Raw genomic sequence first — 19,752 nt, 5'->3', positions numbered from 1 at the left:
CTAATCTTTAATGTTTTAATGTTTTTGTTTTTATAACTGTTTTAATTATGTCTAATGTTCTTTTGCACTTTGTCGCAATGTTCTTGAATGTTTATGTAAAGCACTTTGAATTGCCCTTCTGTTGAAATGTGCTATACAAATAAAGCTGCCTTGCCTTGCCTTGCCTTGCCTTAGAAAAGCCTTTTAGTCTGGCCAGTTCCTCCTGTCTGCATGTCAAAGTGTCCTTTAGAGACAGTGAAACCCAAATTGCTCCCCGGGCGCTTTACAGCAGCCCACTGCTCCTAATGCTGTTAGGTTAAATTAAACTGTCACGCATACAAATGATTTGATGCAATGAGCATGTCATATTTCATTTTTTCTCAAAGTGGACAGAAATCATACTGTCACTGTTTTTTTTTTGTAACCAAACAAATGATGCAACTCGTACAACCTCTCACAGTCCATTGTGTTTGTAATGATGATAAAATGATCTCAGATTTACATCATCTCTCTGATCCAACACTGACATACAGATTTGTTACCAACATTAGAGCCACTGAGCTCCGTACAAAACACAGACGCACAAATCTCTGTGTGGCATGTTAAGTTCTGAATTAGGAATTGTCGTTCTTGCTCGGCTCACTGAGTGTTTAAAATGATGTAACAAGCTTTAAATGAATGTGATTTACTTTCATAGGCTGCAGAGTGAGTCATCGGGGAGACGGAGGAGGAGGAAAGGGTCCAATAATCAGTTGTGTTTCAGAGAATTTAATCTGCAAGTTGCTTTGACGCCTGAAAGGATCCTTGAACGAGTGGATTCAGATAAAAAGCTCTGATTAATTTCCACGCTGATTACGGATATTAAACAAAAAATAGGCCACTGATTTTTAAAAGAAAGGGATGTATACTAATGTGTTAGTCATTCTTACTATAAAAATACAATAAGATAAACATAGAACTTGACACATTTGTGATTACATCCTTTAATTAACAATGATATATATACTGTATATATATATATATGACATAATATACTAAGATTTTTTAAGAAATTTATGACATATTATACTGTCTTTTTAGTGACATAATTGTCTCAAGTAAAGGATTTGACTGCTGTGTCCACCACTGCTGCTGGGGTGTACAATCACAGTCACAGTGACTCAAAACTATGCTGGCAAAGCTCTGTTGTGACTCTGCCGGGACGACCACAGGAAATCCACCCAGTTTATCTGTGATGATTAAAAATAAACCAGAGACAGAGAGGCTGAAAACTATGTGACCGGATCAGGAGTCTGAATGAAGACGTGTTCAAAACGAGGGGAAATGCAAATCTACAATTACATTTTAAAATCAACTTGGAGGCCAGAAGGCTGTAATTAAAGTTTTTGTTGACGGTGTTTTAGAGAGGCGTTGATTCAACTGTATGATTATTTATGGAGACTACAGTTTGTAGTGCTGTTGAATAGTATTGTGTTATATTCTAATCTTTAGTACCCTAACTGATCTAAATTAGGTGTACAAAATATTAGAAATACCTTGCAGTATAATGCAATTCATGATTTATCAGACTGGGTTTAGACGAACTGTATTAAAGGGCCTAATTAGCATTTTGGTATTTGAGGAGTTATATTTTGTTTTGTTCCCTTAAACCTGCAGTAGGGAGAATGTTTTTGGCATCATTGGGCAAAAATTCCATAATAACCTTTCAGCATATTGTAATTCAAGTGTTCTGAGAGAAAACTAGACTTCTGCACCTCCTCATGGCTCTGTTTTCAGGCTTTAAAGAATCTAGCCTGTGACGGGAGATGTTGGCCAATCACAGGTAATTTCAGAGACAGAGCGTTCCTATTGGCTGTGCTCCTGCTGGTGGGCGGTGCATGGTATTTCCTCAAGAGATCTCAACATGGCTGCTGGGTCACAAACTTCCTCATTTTACACAAGGCCTATGGAAAGGAGGCTGGGGCACACGTCATCAACGCATCATATCTTTGGGGGCATAACACATGCTCAGTAAAATCTGGCCTGCACTCGCCGAAACTGAGCGAATCGCAACGCACGACCGCAGCTTCAGTTACACTGCGCATGTGTTGTACCCCAAGACCCATGTCCGCCCGTGACCCAGCCTCCTTTCCATAGGCCTTGATTTTACAGCTAAACAGTACACTACAAGATGTTTCTGAAAACATTTGAGGTGAGAAATTAAATGTGAGATATGATCTTTTTGGATTTCTATATTTCTAAAAACACTATAAGATTTTCTTTCCCCTCTATTAGAAAAATGTGTACTCTCACAGCACTATTGGAATTTTGTTTTTCTATTTTGTTTTGGATCTTACATGATTTTCAAAAGTCTAAACATACTTTCTTTCATCTTAATAAGTCTAATTTTGTTATTATAAATTCTTAGAAAATCATAATGGTTTTGGGACACCTATGCACCCTGTAGTCTACAGTGTATATGCTTGGTTTGGCTTGTTTAGGATTCAATTTAATTGGTTTATCCCTAAAAGTTATTCATGCAGTTCACCATATTACAACTATGGGTTCTGTTTGAAAGATGTAGGTTTAGTTCAGGGGTCTCCTAGCACCCTGCGGCTCCGGATCCACATGCGGCTCTTAAGCCCCTCTCCAGTGGCTCCCTGCGGATTTTTAAAAATGGAAATGAATAACTGTTTTTTGTTTACATTTTCAATTTTATTTATCATTGTTGTAGGCCTATGGTGTGATGGTAAGACAGAGTATTGAGAAAACAAATTAATCTGGGATTTCGATAATAAAGTCATAATATTATGAGAATAAAGTCAGAAGTTTAGTATACACACATATATATATATAGCAGTAGTAATTTTCTTCATCATTTTAATTTTCTTTTTTTCTCGTAAAGTTATGACTTTATTCTCGTAATATTAAGACTTTTTTTCTTGAAATAGTATGACTTTATTCTCATTAAATTATGACTTTTTTCTCGTAATATTACGACTTTATTCTGGAAATCTCAGATGTTTTTCCCTCAATGTGGCCCTAATACTCTGTGGTACATTTGCTCTTTGGCCCTCACTGCATTAGACTTATATTCTATATACTTAGACTATAAACTGTGTTACCTTCATCACAATGCTCAAATGATTTGTGGCTCCAGACAGATTTTGTTGTTGTTGTTGTTTTTGCCTAAAATAGCTCTTTTGATAGTAAAGGTTACTGTAACCCTGGTTTACTTGATAATAATGTTCTCAATAAATACTAATTGGTTTTCTTTCTTTTTCTGACCTTGTTTCATGTGTGTGTGCTGTGCAGCATGTTTGTCCCTGTTCTTGTGTAGTTTCAGTCAGCTGGTCTCCTGCTGGGCCACACCTCCTCACCTCCTCACCTCCTCACCTCCTCCTCCTCTACTAATTGCTTCATCTGGACCTGCTGGTGCTCATATGTGTTTGTAACCTGGAGGAGGATTAGTTCACTGCACAGGAGACCATGGACCTCGGGTGGAATATTCTGGTTTTATCTTTTGCCTTACTTGCTTCAGGTAAATAAAAGAACATTTAGCAGATTGTTTTGTTATTTATTGATATTTTAACTCTATTTTCTGCCCCAATATAGCTCAAGTACCCAAGAAATGTTCTGCACCACCGGAGTACCCGCTCACCAAACTAGCCAAGAGACCCTCCTCCATGCAGAGGTTCAGTAGCGGGCAGAAGGTTTACTATGTCTGCGGAGAGGACTTCACTCCATCCAGAGGGAGCAGAGCTGTGCAGTGTGTTGATGGGAAATGGACCAAACTGACTCTCAAATGCGAAAGTAAGCACTTTGGTATACTTGTTGGCTTTCCAGTTAAGTAATAAATGTGTACAGAGACTGTTGAATGTTGTCTTTCCTTCGTAGATGATTGATTTCACTGATATATTCTCAGTTATTTTTAAATAGATTTAAGGACAGCAGCCTGGAGCCCCCTAGTGGCCATGGAGGCAACCTGCATGTTACTCCAACACACCTGTGATCCCTAAAATTTAAAGGTCCCATATTATGCTAATTTTCAGGTTCATACTTGTATTTTGTGTTTCTACTAGAACATGTTTACATGCTGTAATGTTAAAAAAAACTTTATTTTCCTCATACTGTCTGCTTGAATATACCTGTATTTGCCCTCTGTCTGAAATGCTCCGTTTTAGTGCATTGCAACAGAATTGCAACAGAATTGCGTTGCCTGGCCAGTTTGGGTCCATGATCACTTCCTGTCAGCTGATGTTATTAACATACACTGCAACCACGAATAAACTGGGACACATTTAGAATGTTTACGTTTAAAACTCTGAAATGGTCTAAATATTGTAGATTTGTGACATCACAAATGGACAGAAATCCTAACAACTTGTTTCAAATGCACAATTTCTGAATATGGGCTGTGTGTATTTATCCATGGATTGAGCGCTTCGATACTTTTACAGTATTTTAAAGCACTTAAACCTGCTTTATAATATAAAAGACATGAAAATCTTACTTTTTACAATATGGGACCTTTAAGGAAAACCAATACAACATTTTTTTTTTAAGTTTGAATGTTTAGCAAGATGCATTATTAGAGCGTTTTATTTAGATTTAACGTTCATAAACCTAAACAATTACAACAACTCTCATAGGGTTGAAAAATGAAACACTGGTTGCTGTAATCCTTCCTCCCGTTCATACCTGCTATCCTTAAACCTAAACTGTTAGATAACATTAATATTCATAGTGTGAACGGCAAATAGAGTGTCTTAAATATGCCTGATACCAACTACCATTTACTTTAAATTCATAGTTTTTAACTAACTTTCTGGTGTTTGTTGCTGTTGGACTGTAGCTTTAATTCTTCATGTCTAGCAACATTATCTGGACTTGCTGGTGCTGATAGATCTTAAAGAAAAAAATAAGAAATGATGTCTCTTTATTGTCAAAGGGAGATGTGTCATTATTATTAATTGAAGAGGTACACTGTTAAAATAGTCTGCCTTGTTTTGTTTTTACTGAAAAGATAGGAAAATAAGTTTAGCTTTTGGTGTATTTTCATGTTTTCATATACAGTGTTTGGTAAAATGGATCCAACGGTCTACTCTGTTACTCTTGGTGGTTGATGACTAACTAACACCCGCTCTAATTTGAACTACGTGACTGCTCCACAAGTATTGAAAATACTGCCGTAACACTCACTGCTGTAGACTCTAATACAAACACTGAGTAACATATTTTGATCCCAGTATGAATTAGACAACACAATGTGAAATCTTCTGTGATTATGATGACTGTTCAGGGTCAGACACATCTGTTTGGAGCAGACCAGATGTTTGCTGTCATGGGGTCTTCAACCTGAGGCTTCTACATTATGTCACTCTTTTTTTGGTTGCAGTAATCACATGCTTAACGAGCCCTTGGCGTCACTTTTCAGGTCGCAGTAGATGCGTGCTTAATGTTGTGAAGGGTTGCTTAGGTTCCTTCGGTTCAGGCAATAAAACCACTATAGTTTACGTTTAAGAAAAACCAACATGGTTGGGCTTAAAACTACTACGTTTGAACTGTGAAAATGACACTGAACGTTGTGAAAACGGGTCATGAACAAACGGCTAATTGTAATGTGACGCACAGGACCGGGTCAGCAGTCTCCTGGATGAAAACCGTGTTTGTTGGACACACCCACCTCTCTTCCCGCATGCCCGGTGTGTCTCTTTTTGCTCTTAAATTTACATCACCACACTCCCGGTGCGCTTTCACTGAGCGTTAAATATGGACGCAGATGGGTTTACATTGTAGTTAATTGAAAGCCCGGTGCATCTCATACTGACGCTAAAGGGTGCCTCGTGCGTCAGTATGTAACACGACGGCTGTGACAAAGCGTCGGTATTTGACTCCCTGGGAATGAGAACGGGCTTTTTAACTTAAAACATTTCACTGTTTTCAGAAAATGTATACAACACATCTTCATAAAACTCTCCCTAGATCTTTCTGGTAAAACTCACTGAGGTTGGCACGTAGGCTTTTACAGCAGCTTATGTGGTTTGTTTTGCGACATGGTAAAAATAAAAGCGTCCGTCTTGTTTTTGTTCCATCTGCCAAATCATATTTCACTCTCAATTCCTGTTCTGATTGGCTATTTCCTCTCTTTTATATCCAACAGAGAAATCCTGTGGTAACGCCGGGGATCTACCCAATGGGGAGTTCCAGTATGAAGGGAATTCATTCCTCGGGGAGAAAGTTTATGCTGTATGCAATGATGGGTAAGTTGAAGCCTGAAGGAAATCCTTTAAAACTCTGTCAGAATAAGCCTCTGAATTTGTGACTAATATATCTCCCTGTTCTCAGATACACTCTGAAAGGACTCAACTACATGATATGCAAGAAGTCTGGCTGGACCGGTGAATTCCCGTCTTGTGAAGGTGAGCAACAGCACATTAGAGCATCCTCATCCGAAACCCATTCATACTCTTTACGCACTGTGGTCGCTGCACCTTAAGAGGCGATCTGTGGGCGGTGTTGTGTCAAGAGTGAGTGACTACTGTCTAAATGTGACGCACAATGAGGGTGTTTTGTTTAATCACTTAAAGCTGCAGTAGGCAGAATGTTTTTGGCATCATTGGGCAAAAATTCCATAATCTTTCGGTATGCTGTAATTCAAGTGCTCTGAGAGAAAACTAGACTTCTGCACCTCCTCATGGCTCTGTTTTCAGGCTTTAACAAAATCTAGCACGTGACGGGAGACTTTGGCCAATCACAGGTCATTTTACGGAGCAAAAGAAAATGACCTTTTTAACAGAAGAATAATTTTAATCTCTTCAGAGGGAGAGGCCACCTGCTCCACCCCGACAGTGGCCAACTCTGTGAGCAGTGCTGGAGATGTTTCTGTATACCGGGTCGGAGACTACGTGACCTTCGCTTGCAGTCGGGGTTTCCAGCTGGATGGAGCTCAGCAGATCACTTGTGTTCCGGGCGGCTTGTGGCAGCCTCAACCTCCTCGGTGCCTGCCTCCACCTGTTACAACTCCGTCACCCGATAGAGGAAGTGAGTTAGTATTTCTACTGGATAGTCAGTACGACAAACTGTCATCTCAGATTATTAAACGGCGGTTGTAAAAAATGTTTTGAGTGTCTTGACTTGACAGTTTCCTCTGTTCAGCAGGGGGATGCGGTGTACCAGTAAACATCCACAACTCCAACGCCAACCCCACCGACAAGTACATCGCAATGACATCTTTCGCATCTGGCGACAGAGTCCCTTACGTGTGTGATGTCGGATACATTCAAGCAGGCGGCAGCAGATATCGCATGTGTATGAAGGGAAAGTGGACGCCACTGCTGCTAAGATGTGAACGTAAGAACTTTTATAATCCTTCTCAGTCTTGTTTAAGGCTTTATTAATCTACATTACTGAAGATCTACATGTCTAATCTCTTTGAATTCTATATCAAATGTCTTGTGTGTTCAGAAACTGATCATTTTATTTTGATTACCAAAGAACTGTTTGATTAGTCAGAAGTTATAATGCATACTTTCCAGACAGCCAATAGTTTTCATATTAACTCAAGGACACTTGTATCTATATCAGGGCTTGAAAATTGCTTACAGGTAATCAATGACCGTGAACAGCAAGTCTGCTTTTTGTCAAAGTCACATTCTTCCTTATTGAATTGAATTAGCCCTTTTAAAGCTTGTGCGGCCTTATTAGTCTGCATATTTCTGTCTTTGTGTGTAGCCTACACACAGTTTGAGTCATGAATCAATCAACAGTTTTATGCATCTGGCCCCAGCTTTTTTGAGATAGCCTATGAGGACTTTTTTATAGTTCCATTGATGTGAACTGTTTTGTGTCACCCTTGATGCACTGCATGTAAATATAAAAATATATATTTTACAAGGTCATAATGACCTGTTAATTTTTACCTTTTTCATCCTCAAAAGGAAAGCCATGTGGATCTGCAGGAGAGATTACAAATGGACAGTTTACATATACTGGAGTGGAGTTTGGAGACACTGCAACAGCTGTCTGTGATGAGGGGTAGGGAAAAATCATTATACTGTGCTGCTTTCTTAACATAGAAATATAATATTATATCTATGGGCATACTATGCCTTTTTTAATTACTTTTTTATGACATAATATATTATGACTTTCATATGACTTTTCATGGGGCAGCTGTGGCTCAGGATGTAGAGTGAGTCGTCCACTAATTGGAAGCTCCTCCAGTCCACATGTTGAAGTGTCCTTGGGCAAGAAGGCTGTACCAAGGTTGTGAATGAGCATTTAGATTAGATCATGATGGAGCACCTTGAGTGGCTGGATATATATATTTTTTTTCAACATACTATACTACGACTTTTTTATTTTTGACAAACTATACTATGACTTTTGGACATACTAACTTTTTTTTGACACACTATAGTCAGACTTTTTCTTTATTGTCTACATACTATACTATGACTTTTAAAAGAAAAATTTCAACATACTATAATATGGCTTTTTCAACATACTATGACTTTTTTATTTTTCAACAAACTATACTATGACTATTTAAAAATTTTACAACATACTATGACTTTTTTTCGACAGACTATACTATGACTTTTTTTTAATTTGTTCCATATACTATACCATGACTTCTTTTCCAAATACTATACTATGAATTTTTTTACTTCAAAAGGTGATAAAAAAGTCATATGTTCAAAAAAGTGATAAAAAAAGTCATGATATAGTATGTCAAAAAGTGCTAAAAACATCATAGTATACAAAGTCTAAAAAAGTCATAGTATACTATGTCAAAAAAAGTGATAAAAACATCATAGTATAGTATGTCGAAAAAAAGTGATAAGAACGTCACTGGCCACCGCTCTGACCATCTTGCTATGTTGTTTTTGAATTGGAATGTCCATTCTCTCATTTTATTAGACATACTGTCATTTTTTATACTTAAAATGTTCACACTTAAAAGATTTTCCATTATTTATCTCTGACGCTCTGACTTTTGATTATTCTTTTTCCATCAGACATCGTCTTGTTGGAAAGGCAACTAGAAACTGCTTGAGTAAAGGCTGGGACGGACGTGTTCCTCACTGTGAAGGTGCAGTGAACTAGCATCATTTGTTAGATGGCCTTTTAATTTCCTTCCTCTTAAGCTGTGCCAACACTACTTTATATCTCTTCCAGCTGTGGGGTGTGCGGAGCCTCCAGGAAGGACGAATGCACTGATGAAAGGCCTTCAGGAGCCACCTTACACATACAGGACTGTGGTTCAGTATCATTGTCGCGTGGGAACCCTTGTTGGACAAAGGCTGATTTGGTGCACCAAGGATGGGACATGGAGTGGTCCTCCTCCTAAATGCAAAGGTCCTTTACACTATTATTTACTTATTTACTTACTTATTTTAGGGTTGGGGATCGATTCACCAATGTATCGCTTTTTTTTTTTTTAATGCCAAAATCGATATATTTGCTTCATTTGAGTCTATGTGGAGGTAGAAGGAAGTTACCACTTTTATTGTTGTAGTCAGAGTAACGTGATGTCATATCCCTACCAAAACAAAACGCAGCCGGCCGCAGTGACCCTAAACAAAAAGGCAGAAAACCTCGGAAAGTGGTAAACACTACACATACAGGTAAGTATGGAAACACTTTGGGTTTCACACATTGCAGGAAAAGCAGAGCTAGACATCATGGCTAAAGCTGCATACTAACTCTGTCATGGACAGGAAACGTTATCGTATTGCAGTAATGTGCAGTCAAGCCAGCCGTCACTCACATCTCCGTGGTCTAATTGGCCGACGCTAAAACTGTAGAACATCCATATACTGACATTTATGGTAAATACAGTCAAACGGCCCCGATGGAGCTGACCACCATGTATAAATAAAACAGAGCTAACGAGAGAGCTAGCAACGGACTTGGAGAAGTTAGCGGAAGTATACCCATGTAACTACGTCTGGTTTTCAAAATAAGGTGTTAACAAAAGGAACTGTATATACAAAATACATATATGGAAATAAGATTGATGGATTATATTCACCAGAATTATAAAACATTACATGTCCCTTATAAATTAAAAGAAAATACCATAATTTGGGAGGGAAATATATTAATAAATTATGACTGATATATCTGACTTCTGGACATCTTTGACTACATACATGCTGAAAATCAAACATTTTTACTGTATCAATTTAGATATTTTTCAAATTAAAAGTCCATCAAGTGTATGATTAAACTTTTTCTCATGGTCTAGTGTTAAAAAAACATTAACACAAATTGCAATATATTGAATCGCAATACTTAAAAATCACAATACATATCGAATCGGCACCCAAGTATCGTAATGGTATTGAATCGGGAGATGGGTGTATCGTGCCAGCCCTATTAGTTACACAGCACTTTTTAAATATTTATATAACTTTATCTTTTTTGACATGACTATAAGTTTCTTTTTCCTTGTGTTTTCTCACAGAAATAACATGTCCATCTCCAAATGTGCGCAACGCCTACTGGATGGGGTCTCAGACCGAGCTGTATCAATACAGGCACACCATATCAATCGAGTGTAACCCGGGCTACAAGAAGTCCGGCCCGAGTACGGTTACCTGTGGTGATGACGGCAAATGGTCCCCTGGCCTCCCTGACTGTACATGTAAGTAATCAATTTTTTGTTGTGTATGAGTTTCAAGATATTATTTTTTACAACACTTTAAAATTATAATCACCACCTGTTATTTCAGCACGTCGCACCAACTGGAGGGGCTGGTGAATGGTTCAGCGGCCAGTGGAGGAGGATGGAAAATAACGCTCTCAAGCTTAAAAATGTCTTCCTTCTAAAAAAAAAAAAATTCTTCTAAAATGCACCTTTTGATAATGCACTAATATCCACCTTTAATAATGCACTAACAGTGATTTATTTTCTTACTTCATAAAACTTGTATGAACTCATTATTCAGACATTAAAATGTTTGAAATGAAGCTGAAGTACAGTATGTTTATTTCAATAAGTGTTTTGGGCAGTAACGAGTACAAACTTGTTTCATTCACCTCTGTACATAGTTTTCTTTTTTTTTTAACAGTTGATAATGTTATGTATCATCTCTATAGACTAAACGGTGAGTGAGCATTTCATGAACAAACAAGCTACAAGAAAATAAGAACACCAATTCCATTCATTTAAAAAGACAATACAAAATCCAGACATTTCTTTACATGAGCAATAACAATTCAAGTGCAAATATCATTATCAACTCTATGATACATCATAGCAAACTCTTGTTAAAAGGCAACAATTAAAAAAAAACAAAAAAAAAATGTATCAGGTTGCAGGACAGAAGCTGATTCTAGTGGGAGGGGGAATGAGGGCCGGGTGGGCGCGCTACGACGCCGACATAATGGAGACTAAATGGACATAATGTGAGACCTGTATAGGAGAATTTCAAACTGACATGAGTTCTTCATGGCTTGGCCCAGCATCGCCCTAAAGTTTGACAATGTGGTCAAAATCCCTTTGTCGTCCTAAAGTTTGGTACATGATATGAAGTGTACCATCTCACTTATATTTATTTACACGAGTGGGGACAAAGCATACTCCCCGAAAGATTCATTATATATCAGAGAGCAAGCATTAACTCAATTTAGAGGGTCAAATATACAGGTTAAGGGGTTGGGATTATCATTGTGACCATGCAGTCATCTGTACCAATCTGACTGCAGTGGTGGTGCTAATGACTTTAAAGGAATAGTCCCTAAATTGAGAAATATTTATTCACTTTCTTGCTGAGCATCCTTCCTGGAGTCGCTGAGGTTGCTAGGCAACAAGCAGAGACTCCAGGGACGCCCCAGCCATGAAATAGAGCAACACATATCCCCCACCCAAAACCACCGATTAGGGTTGCGCGATTAATCACGATTTTCGCTTCTCGCAATTAAATGAGCTTGATCGACTGCGATATTGACATTAAAATGCTCCGCTTATAGAACACTCTGCTGCATTAATCAAGCGCTTCCTAAACTAAAAGCTAGAGATGCACCGTCAATCAGAAGCCCATCGAAGCCGGCACGTTTTCAGTAGGTCTCATATTGTTATATATGTTTTTTTTTCTTAATCAGACACTAATTATTTTGTAATTCATTCCCATGATGCTGCTCAGAGTGATCGCAGTGACCGGCTCGTCTGCTGACAGCATGACACTACACAGCTCCGTTATGGGGCTTATGGTGCGTTCAAGCTCTACTTGGTAAAATGAGTATCGGGCGATGGTAGATTATAACGCTACCATGATGCGTTCAAATGTAATCTTGTAAAATGTTTTTTGGCGAGAAACTTGAATAACTACAGTTGTTTGAAGGAGATGTTCTCACAGCAATATAAAATAGAGAGAGAAATATGACCTGTTAAACTTCCTAACACTTCCTCTAAGCAGCTTCTAATATATAATTAGAACTAATTAATCAGTTTAATTACTAATTCCAAGATTTTTTTTATCAATAAAAATAAAATAATTTATTTCCTAATCATTGGAATTGTGTTTTTATATAAATAACCACTATAGATGACAATAACAAAGTAAGGGATTTTAGATTTTTGACGGTTGGACTGTAGCACAACATGGACATGAAAGCAGCGCTCGGTTTATTTAAATGTGAATTTGCAATAAAAATATTTTGTCCCTACAATATATGAATAATCATGATCTCAATATTGATCAAAATAACAGTGATAAGCATTTTGGCCATAATCGTGCAGCCCTACCACTGATTAAACAAACGATGTTTAACGTGTTGGTAGGCGGATTATCCAGAACTGTCTCATGGCTGTAGCTTCATATTAACTGTTCAGACGAGCGTGGTATCAATCATCTAATTCTCAGCTAGAAAGCAAAATAAGCATATTTCCCAAAATGTCGAACAATTCCTTTAACTACTTGTCAGATCCTAACATGATGCAAAGTGTTAGATTTTAAAATAATTTTACCCTGTTTTGGTTGCTGTTTTGAAATCGCAAAGAATATTTTCTACACACCAAAAACTCCTTTTTTTTTATTACATTTCTTGACAGACTTTACATTTTTAGTGTTTCTCTGAATAAGAGAGCAGTTACACGCTGAAACCTAAACATGTTCTGCCCATAGTGACTGATAAATATTTAATACAATGAGTCTCAACAAGAATGCGGCCGAAAACACATTTCACAAGTGTTGTTGTGGGTCACAATAGACTGTAACCAAAATTAAGATGTGTTGTTTTCATTCATTGCACTTTGTACTAAAAAGGCAGGATGACGGGCTCTAAATTTAGTGCACAAAACAAAGTGACCCGCCCTTTTTGGGCGGTCTTTGGAAGAGCTGTCTTCATTGGGACAGAACAAAATGTGAATGGGGTGTTTAAAGGGGGTACTGGGTGTCTTTGGATTTGAGACGGGTGGGACATCAAGGGCAGAAAGTGATTTTTAGGGGTCCTGCGTAAGAAATTTAGGATCAAAGAATTCAACCCTCGTCTAATTTATTTTCATTATTTACAAGATTGAAATAAAAACACAATAAAACTGGTAGTTCAGACAGGCAATGTGAGATTTTCAACTTACTGTGTGTAAGAACTAAAGTATTACAGATGTGGAGCTTCCTTTTAAAACTAGAGACTATTAGTGTGTAGAGTACATCAGAAAGACAATATGAGATTGAAGAATTAAAGTGACCTTTTAAAAGAAGCAGCAAACATAATGTCCCTCAAAGACATTTCTCTCTCTCTCTCGCTCTCTCTCTGAGACATGTTCCACTAGACATCACGTTATCTCATTTCTGTGGCTCTTACAATTTAGTTTGTTGTTCATCTCCCAAATGTCTACGATGTTCCTGGAATGATAAACCACCTGTTTTTATTTGCATTAAGTTGGCTTAAAAAAAAGAGCAACAGAAATTATCTGAAGGTTGGAAAACGCTGGTACAGTCTAGACAGACGGAACAAAAACACAGATTAACTGTTTTAACAGTAAAACCCTTGGAAACTGCTCTAAGAGCTCAAATATAGTAAGGCTTTGAATGACCTGGAACGCAGCTGCGACATGAATTTAACAACTGCTCCTCCTCGAGGACAGCACACAGACACTGAAGATGGAACTAGGGTTACACAACACTTACACAACACTTACAGTCATACTTAATGGTAGGAGTTGGAACTCACACCGCTCATTTAAGCGAATACAATAACAAGCTCCATCAAGCTCAAACCGTGCACGCAAAACATCACTCCTACTGTCTGAAATAGGCGTCTCTATTGGTTTTGTGGTTTCATTGCACAACAGAAACCAAACCCACTCACAAACTCTGCATCCCCACTAAATGCTTGAGCTCGGGGTTGCAGACCTGCGCTGAATGGAAACTGACAAAAAACCTATAACACAAATTTTCATTATTTCTCAGGTCTGCATAGTGTTTATTGTCGAAGCCTATGGAAAATAAGAAAGGGTAAACATACTTGTATGTCTTGTGTTTCAGTCCTGTGAGAGTTACTGGATATAGCCTGTAAGGTGGAGGGGGACGTCGGGGAGGGGGGGTCACGATCCGGTGCTTCAGCAGATGTGTAGGCTTTACTTGTATGGTCGCAGAAAAGCAGAGACTTTGCTGCTTATGAGGCGTATGAAGGAGCGAGGAAGCATCTCGTTGGACTCCCGAGTGGTGTACTTAAAGTAGTTGTTTGGGTGAGCCAGCACATCAAAAAGAGTCTTAATCAGTTTTTTATCCTGCAGGGAAGAACAGATGGGTGTAAACGCCACACTTAAACGCAGAGTTTCATCTTTAATAATAGTTTGAATTACATTTGAAGCTATTACACAATGCTGGAAAACAAATTACACACCCACTATATGACGACATCTAATATTAACGTACCGTGTGACTCATGCAAGTACTAATATGTTTGTTACCAACAGCTTTGTTTAGCCTAAGAACACCTTTTTAAGGTACAACTTACTGCTTAACTGAGTCACCTCTTCCAGGTGGTCTCATGTATCGACAAGAAATGAAGCTAGATAAACACAGTAAGAAGACGTAAATCTGCTAACCTTGAGGATTTCTTGATGGTTTTCTGAGGCGTAGAGTCTTCCATCTCGCACTATGTCCTCTACGAGCTGTTCATAGTCCTCTGAATTTATAAAAACAACACAAGACACAGTTACTACTAGTCACGTCATGAAAGACTCTTTGAATTATCACTTATGGGATGTTTCAAACCATTTAATGTAAAAAGTATAATGTAATATTAAAGGGTCAGTTCACCCAAGTTACCAAAAACACATTTCCTCTCTCACCTCTAGTGGCACAACTAGCAATGTAGATCATTTAGGTCCAACTCTGAGATTTTTACCTCTGTCCCAATACAATGCAGTGGATTGAATTTAGTTTTATTTAGAAATTACTGTTAAAAATGTCTGCAGCAACATCTTTTTCCAGAAGCAGTGTCTCTGTTACTCTGGGTAAACTACTTTCTTCTTTGGTAGAGAGTAGTTGCAATGAAAGAGGGCTGTAGAGTATTCAGAGTAACCAGGACACTGTTTCAGGAAAGATGGGATGCTTTGTCAGTGTTTCACAAAATGCAACTCTAAAATTATGTGGATGCTTAATTTTTCAAAAGTCATAGTAGGTCATAAAAACTCAGTATAGTATGTCACAAAAACTGTCATGAAAAAGTCAGTCATAAAAGTCATAGTATAGTAAGTTGAAAATGTCATAGCATATCAGACAAAATGTCAAAAAAGTAATAGTATAGTCTGTCATAAAAAGTCATAATATATAGTGTGACATGAAGAAAAAAAAAATCATGGTATAGTATGTCAGAAAGGTCATGAAAAAGTCATAGGTTGTAGGGAAAAGCCATAAAAAAGCCATAGTGTAGTATGGCAAAAGTAAAAAAAATCAAAATACATCAAAGTAAAGTACGTTGATAAAAGTCAGAACATAGTATGTCAAAAACATGACACAAACGTCATAAAGATTGTCATAGCTAGGATTATCACCTCACAGTTGTATGCCTCCGCCAACCAGTCAAATTGCACTTTACATGCATGTTTGTCCAAAATGTCATCACTTCATTTTATCCTATTTGACATTTGTGTGAAATTGTCATAATTAGCATAAGACTTCTTGAGTTATGTCCAAAAAGATGTTTTGTGAGGTCACAGTGACCTTTGACCACCAAATTATAATCAGTTCATCCTTGAGTCCAAGTGACACAAGAATGGGACGGATGGACGGACTGATGTTTGTACGTACAAACATCACCAGCCACGGTTGTCCCTGGCATAAAAAGGGGAGAGAGACGGATATATACACAGCAGGTGTGATAAATGAGGATGCTACATACCATCATAAGTAACGTAGGGGATCTGAAAGCCTCTGGCGCTGTTGGCCTCATTGGATTTGAAGTTAATCCAGAGACGTCTGGAGCGAGCTGTGAAGGCGATGGGCCGCTCGTACGTCTGGCATGTCTCGTAGGTGGTGATGGATGTAGCCGACCCTTGCAGAGGCATATAAAGGACAATGGTGACCAATCAGGTTTGTATAATGCAATAACATACAATAGGCTATAAACACTAAATTCTATTTAGTACAACAACCGGAACGAGAGACACTCACAGTTCTTCCTCATAACCAGCACATCTCCGCACTCATCCTCCGAGGGCAGGAAAATCTCCGGCACCACAATTAAGATCTTGCGCTTGCTGGGCGGGTTGATGTTCCAAATGCACTCGACATTAGCAGGGTAATTACCGGGATAGTTGGGAGACTCAATGTAACCCATGAATTCACCCATCTCGCCACCACATTGCCTGTCTAGACGTACACAAACGAAACAAATTAGTCTCCAGCTCGTGTTTAAGAAATCTGAAAACACAAAACAGTAATTTTCATGCTCACTCTTGCACTGCGAGACACTTGTGGCACCATCGAAATCAGTGGTGGTGTTCCCAGGGCAGGTAATACAGTAGTTCTGTCTAAACTCTGTCTGATACGTCCCCAATGGGCAGCGGATACACCGGTGTACTGTGGTGTTGTAGTAATGACCTGGAGAGCACTGAACTGCAGGGTAGAAATGAAGATACACATTAAGTTGGGAAGGATTTGCAACATTATTTGAGTAGATTCTTCTTCTTTGGCAGTATACAAAGAACACAAACCGACCTTTGACTTCACAATCATGGAAGGAGCTGGCACCTTCCCGCTTGGTGCCCAGTCCTCCCCCGCACGGGAAGCACAGGGTCCGTCCCAAATCTGGTTGGTAGGAGCCCAGAGGGCACACCGAACAAGGTTTGAACCCATCGCTGGAGAAGGACCCCGTTGGACACTGGCCTGGATTTCATTTGTAGAACACGGAGAGAAGGTTTACTATTGAATTCAGAAATACATGTTTATCATTGTCCCTGGCACTCGAAACTAAGCTACCTGCACAGGAGGAGATGTTTCGTGCCCCGACAGGTCCGTGGCCGTCACTGCCGGGGCAGAGGTCACAGGCCAGCTGCCCCTCCTTCTCCTGGAAAGTGCCAGGCGGACACTGGACACAGCGCTCCTGCTCACCGTGGTAGTAAGACCCCGACAAGCATCTGACTGAGAGAATATTCACAACGGCTCCGGTCAGAGAGGACACACTTCAGTTTAATCATTTAAAAAAAAAGAAAAAAAAAGATTAAGTTCTATCTTAAATGTCTTGAGTTACTATTAAATTCTAAGTATGGCATTGTACTTAAATTCTCAAATCGAATGCATTTGGACATCACAGTAAAACAGCTCATCTAACACTCCTGGTCCAGCTCTCCAGTCTTACCACATCGGCCACTTTCCCTCTCCCAGCCCGGGCCACAGTTCTCCCCACTGGGAGTAGCCTGGGGAAGTTTCTGGGCCACTTCGTACTCCAAACCAGCGACTCGGATCAGGAAGCGCTCCTGGTTGATCGACTTCTTCAAAGCCTTGATATACGTCTTAACCTGCTTCTCCATGCGCTGCCTCAGGCAGCTGAGATTGCAACTCCCTGTTTATGGTTCAATAAAACAATGTGTTTCAGTCCATAGCACACAGCAGATCCTAAATAACAACATATTCTTTCATTGTAAAAATTACTTTATGTATTGTACACAGTATTGTAGAAAGTATTCAGATCCTTTACTTAAATAAAAGTACTCATAATAATAATAATATATTAAACTTATATAGTGCTTTTTAAGGATCTCAAAGACGCTCACAGCACAATGTAAAAATGCTCAGTTACTAGAATTACAGTATATTCATGAAAATATTAGGTATGCAAGTATAATCAGGAAAACATTTTTTTTTTTTTAAATGGCCTATATATTATATCATTAGATTACTATTTGTCATGCATTCATGAAAAATCTGGATTTTACAGTTGTAGTTGTTTGAGTTGGAGCTAATTTTTAACTTTAATTTTGTATAGGACAGCAACTATTAATTATTTTCATTATGGATTAAATCAGCTGATTATTTTTTTCTACTAATTGATTGTTTGGTTCGTAAAAATTCTGAAAATAGAGAGAAATGCCGTCACAGTTACCCAGAGCCCAAAGCAAAACCTTCACAACTAACAGTACAAACATCAAAATTATTAAAAATGAATTCAAATTATTAAGATAGTCAATTCATTTTCTGTCACTCGACTACTCGTTTCAGCTGTACCGGTATATTTTTGCATGCTCTGTATGCAAAAACTTGAATTTGTGAAGTAACTAGCAACTGAAGCTAATTGTAGTGGAGTAAAAATACAATATTCCCTCTGAACTGTATAAAGTATAAAGAGGCAGGAGTAGAAAGCAGATTATGTTAACTAATGATAAATCTGTTGGCAGTAGAGTAAAATCACCACAAGGTCAACACAGGCAGAAACTGCTGTAAATATATTGTATTACATGAGATGACTGACCTGTCGTGTCTCCAGGTTTGACCTCAGCTTCCAGCTCCAAAGTAATGCGTGTCACCTCTTTGTTAGCGGGGTTGCGAGCACGTCGCCCTTTAGTTTTCTTAGAGGAGTCACATTTGAGGTTGACAAATGTCACCAGGCAGTTGCTGCAGGGCTGCCCCCCTCCTGTGGACAACATGATATCAGTTAACCCCAATCACACATCAATAAATAATAACTAATGTTGATTCATGTTTGAGACTTAATGTCTATAATTTCTTAGAAAGTATGACTCAAAGGTAGCAGATGCATCATTAGTAGTTGTATTATGGCTGATTTCATTATTGATTTATATGCTGATTATTTTCTTGATTAATCAACTAATTGTTTTGTCTACAAAATGTCAGATAATTGTGAATAATGCACATTATGATTTGCCAGAATCAACTAGCTTGTTTAGTCCAACAATACAAATCTTATATGACAAAGAACAACCCATAGGGATAATAATAGTGATAATAGATATCACCATGAAACTTCCCCAGTGGATTACTTACATTAAGGCAATTATTTTTTGTTTTACAAGTTTTCTGAAATGTATGTTTAAATATACAAATGGGGCATTATCTTATCAAATATGTGCTAATTTGCATACATTTCCAAAACAGAAATGTGAACATTGGATAAAGACAGGTTCAAAATTCTTGTTTCAGTTTGTTGATATATTAGAGTCAAAGGTTTTTACAATCAGAAAATACTGTCAACAGCCATAAAAAAAATCTATTTTGGCCATGTTTTTACTAATAAAATGTTCTATAAATCAGGCTATGAATGATGTATAAACAAACCCCTCTGTAAAAACCTTCAGAATATAGATAGGAATGAAAG

The 19,752-nt window shown here is 38.2% G+C and overlaps 2 protein-coding genes across 4 annotated transcripts in view; one reads left to right on the top strand and one right to left on the bottom strand.

The window, feature by feature from the left end:
- The first annotated feature begins 3,334 nt into the window (after positions 1-3,334).
- On the top strand, positions 3,335-10,823 carry LOC119489742 (complement component receptor 1-like protein). Of its 2 annotated transcripts, none has more exons than XM_037772524.1 (11): positions 3,335-3,499; positions 3,574-3,771; positions 6,122-6,221; positions 6,307-6,380; positions 6,781-7,002; positions 7,120-7,311; positions 7,899-7,995; positions 8,982-9,055; positions 9,142-9,321; positions 10,433-10,612; positions 10,701-10,823. In XM_037772524.1, exons 1-11 carry the CDS (start codon positions 3,448-3,450, stop codon positions 10,727-10,729), a joined length of 1,398 nt encoding a protein of 465 aa, XP_037628452.1. In that variant the 5' UTR covers positions 3,335-3,447; the 3' UTR covers positions 10,730-10,823. The 2 variants fall into 2 exon arrangements, with proteins under 2 accessions (XP_037628452.1, XP_037628451.1); XM_037772523.1 differs by having other exon boundaries at positions 7,117-7,311.
- Positions 10,824-11,024: 201 nt separating this feature from the next.
- Positions 11,025-19,752, bottom strand: part of scube3 (signal peptide, CUB domain, EGF-like 3) — an 88,078-nt gene continuing 79,350 nt past the window's right edge. For both annotated transcript variants that reach the window (XM_037772521.1, XM_037772522.1), the window contains 9 exons: positions 18,889-19,050; positions 17,779-17,982; positions 17,400-17,561; positions 17,139-17,306; positions 16,875-17,036; positions 16,593-16,790; positions 16,321-16,473; positions 15,023-15,102; positions 11,025-14,701 (listed from right to left, as the gene is read on the bottom strand). In XM_037772521.1, the coding sequence (XP_037628449.1) occupies positions 14,549-14,701; positions 15,023-15,102; positions 16,321-16,473; positions 16,593-16,790; positions 16,875-17,036; positions 17,139-17,306; positions 17,400-17,561; positions 17,779-17,982; positions 18,889-19,050 (1,442 nt within the window). In that variant the 3' untranslated portion in view covers positions 11,025-14,548. The remainder of the gene's footprint in view (positions 14,702-15,022; positions 15,103-16,320; positions 16,474-16,592; positions 16,791-16,874; positions 17,037-17,138; positions 17,307-17,399; positions 17,562-17,778; positions 17,983-18,888; positions 19,051-19,752) is intronic.

This window comes from Sebastes umbrosus, chromosome 6, assembly GCF_015220745.1.
Source record: "Sebastes umbrosus isolate fSebUmb1 chromosome 6, fSebUmb1.pri, whole genome shotgun sequence".
Lineage (NCBI taxonomy): Eukaryota > Metazoa > Chordata > Actinopteri > Perciformes > Sebastidae > Sebastes > Sebastes umbrosus.
This window is presented reverse-complemented; position numbering and strand designations above follow the sequence as displayed.

Excerpts from the sequence above, each read along its gene's own strand:
- LOC119489742 (XM_037772523.1), top strand. The coding sequence starts at position 3,448 with ATGGACCTCGGGTGGAATATTCTGGTTTTATCTTTTGCCTTACTTGCT. Across the intron at positions 9,322-10,432 it reads TCCTCCTCCTAAATGCAAAG|AAATAACATGTCCATCTCCA; the intron begins GTCCTTTACACT and ends GTTTTCTCACAG. Across the intron at positions 10,613-10,700 it reads TGGCCTCCCTGACTGTACAT|CACGTCGCACCAACTGGAGG; the intron begins GTAAGTAATCAA and ends CTGTTATTTCAG.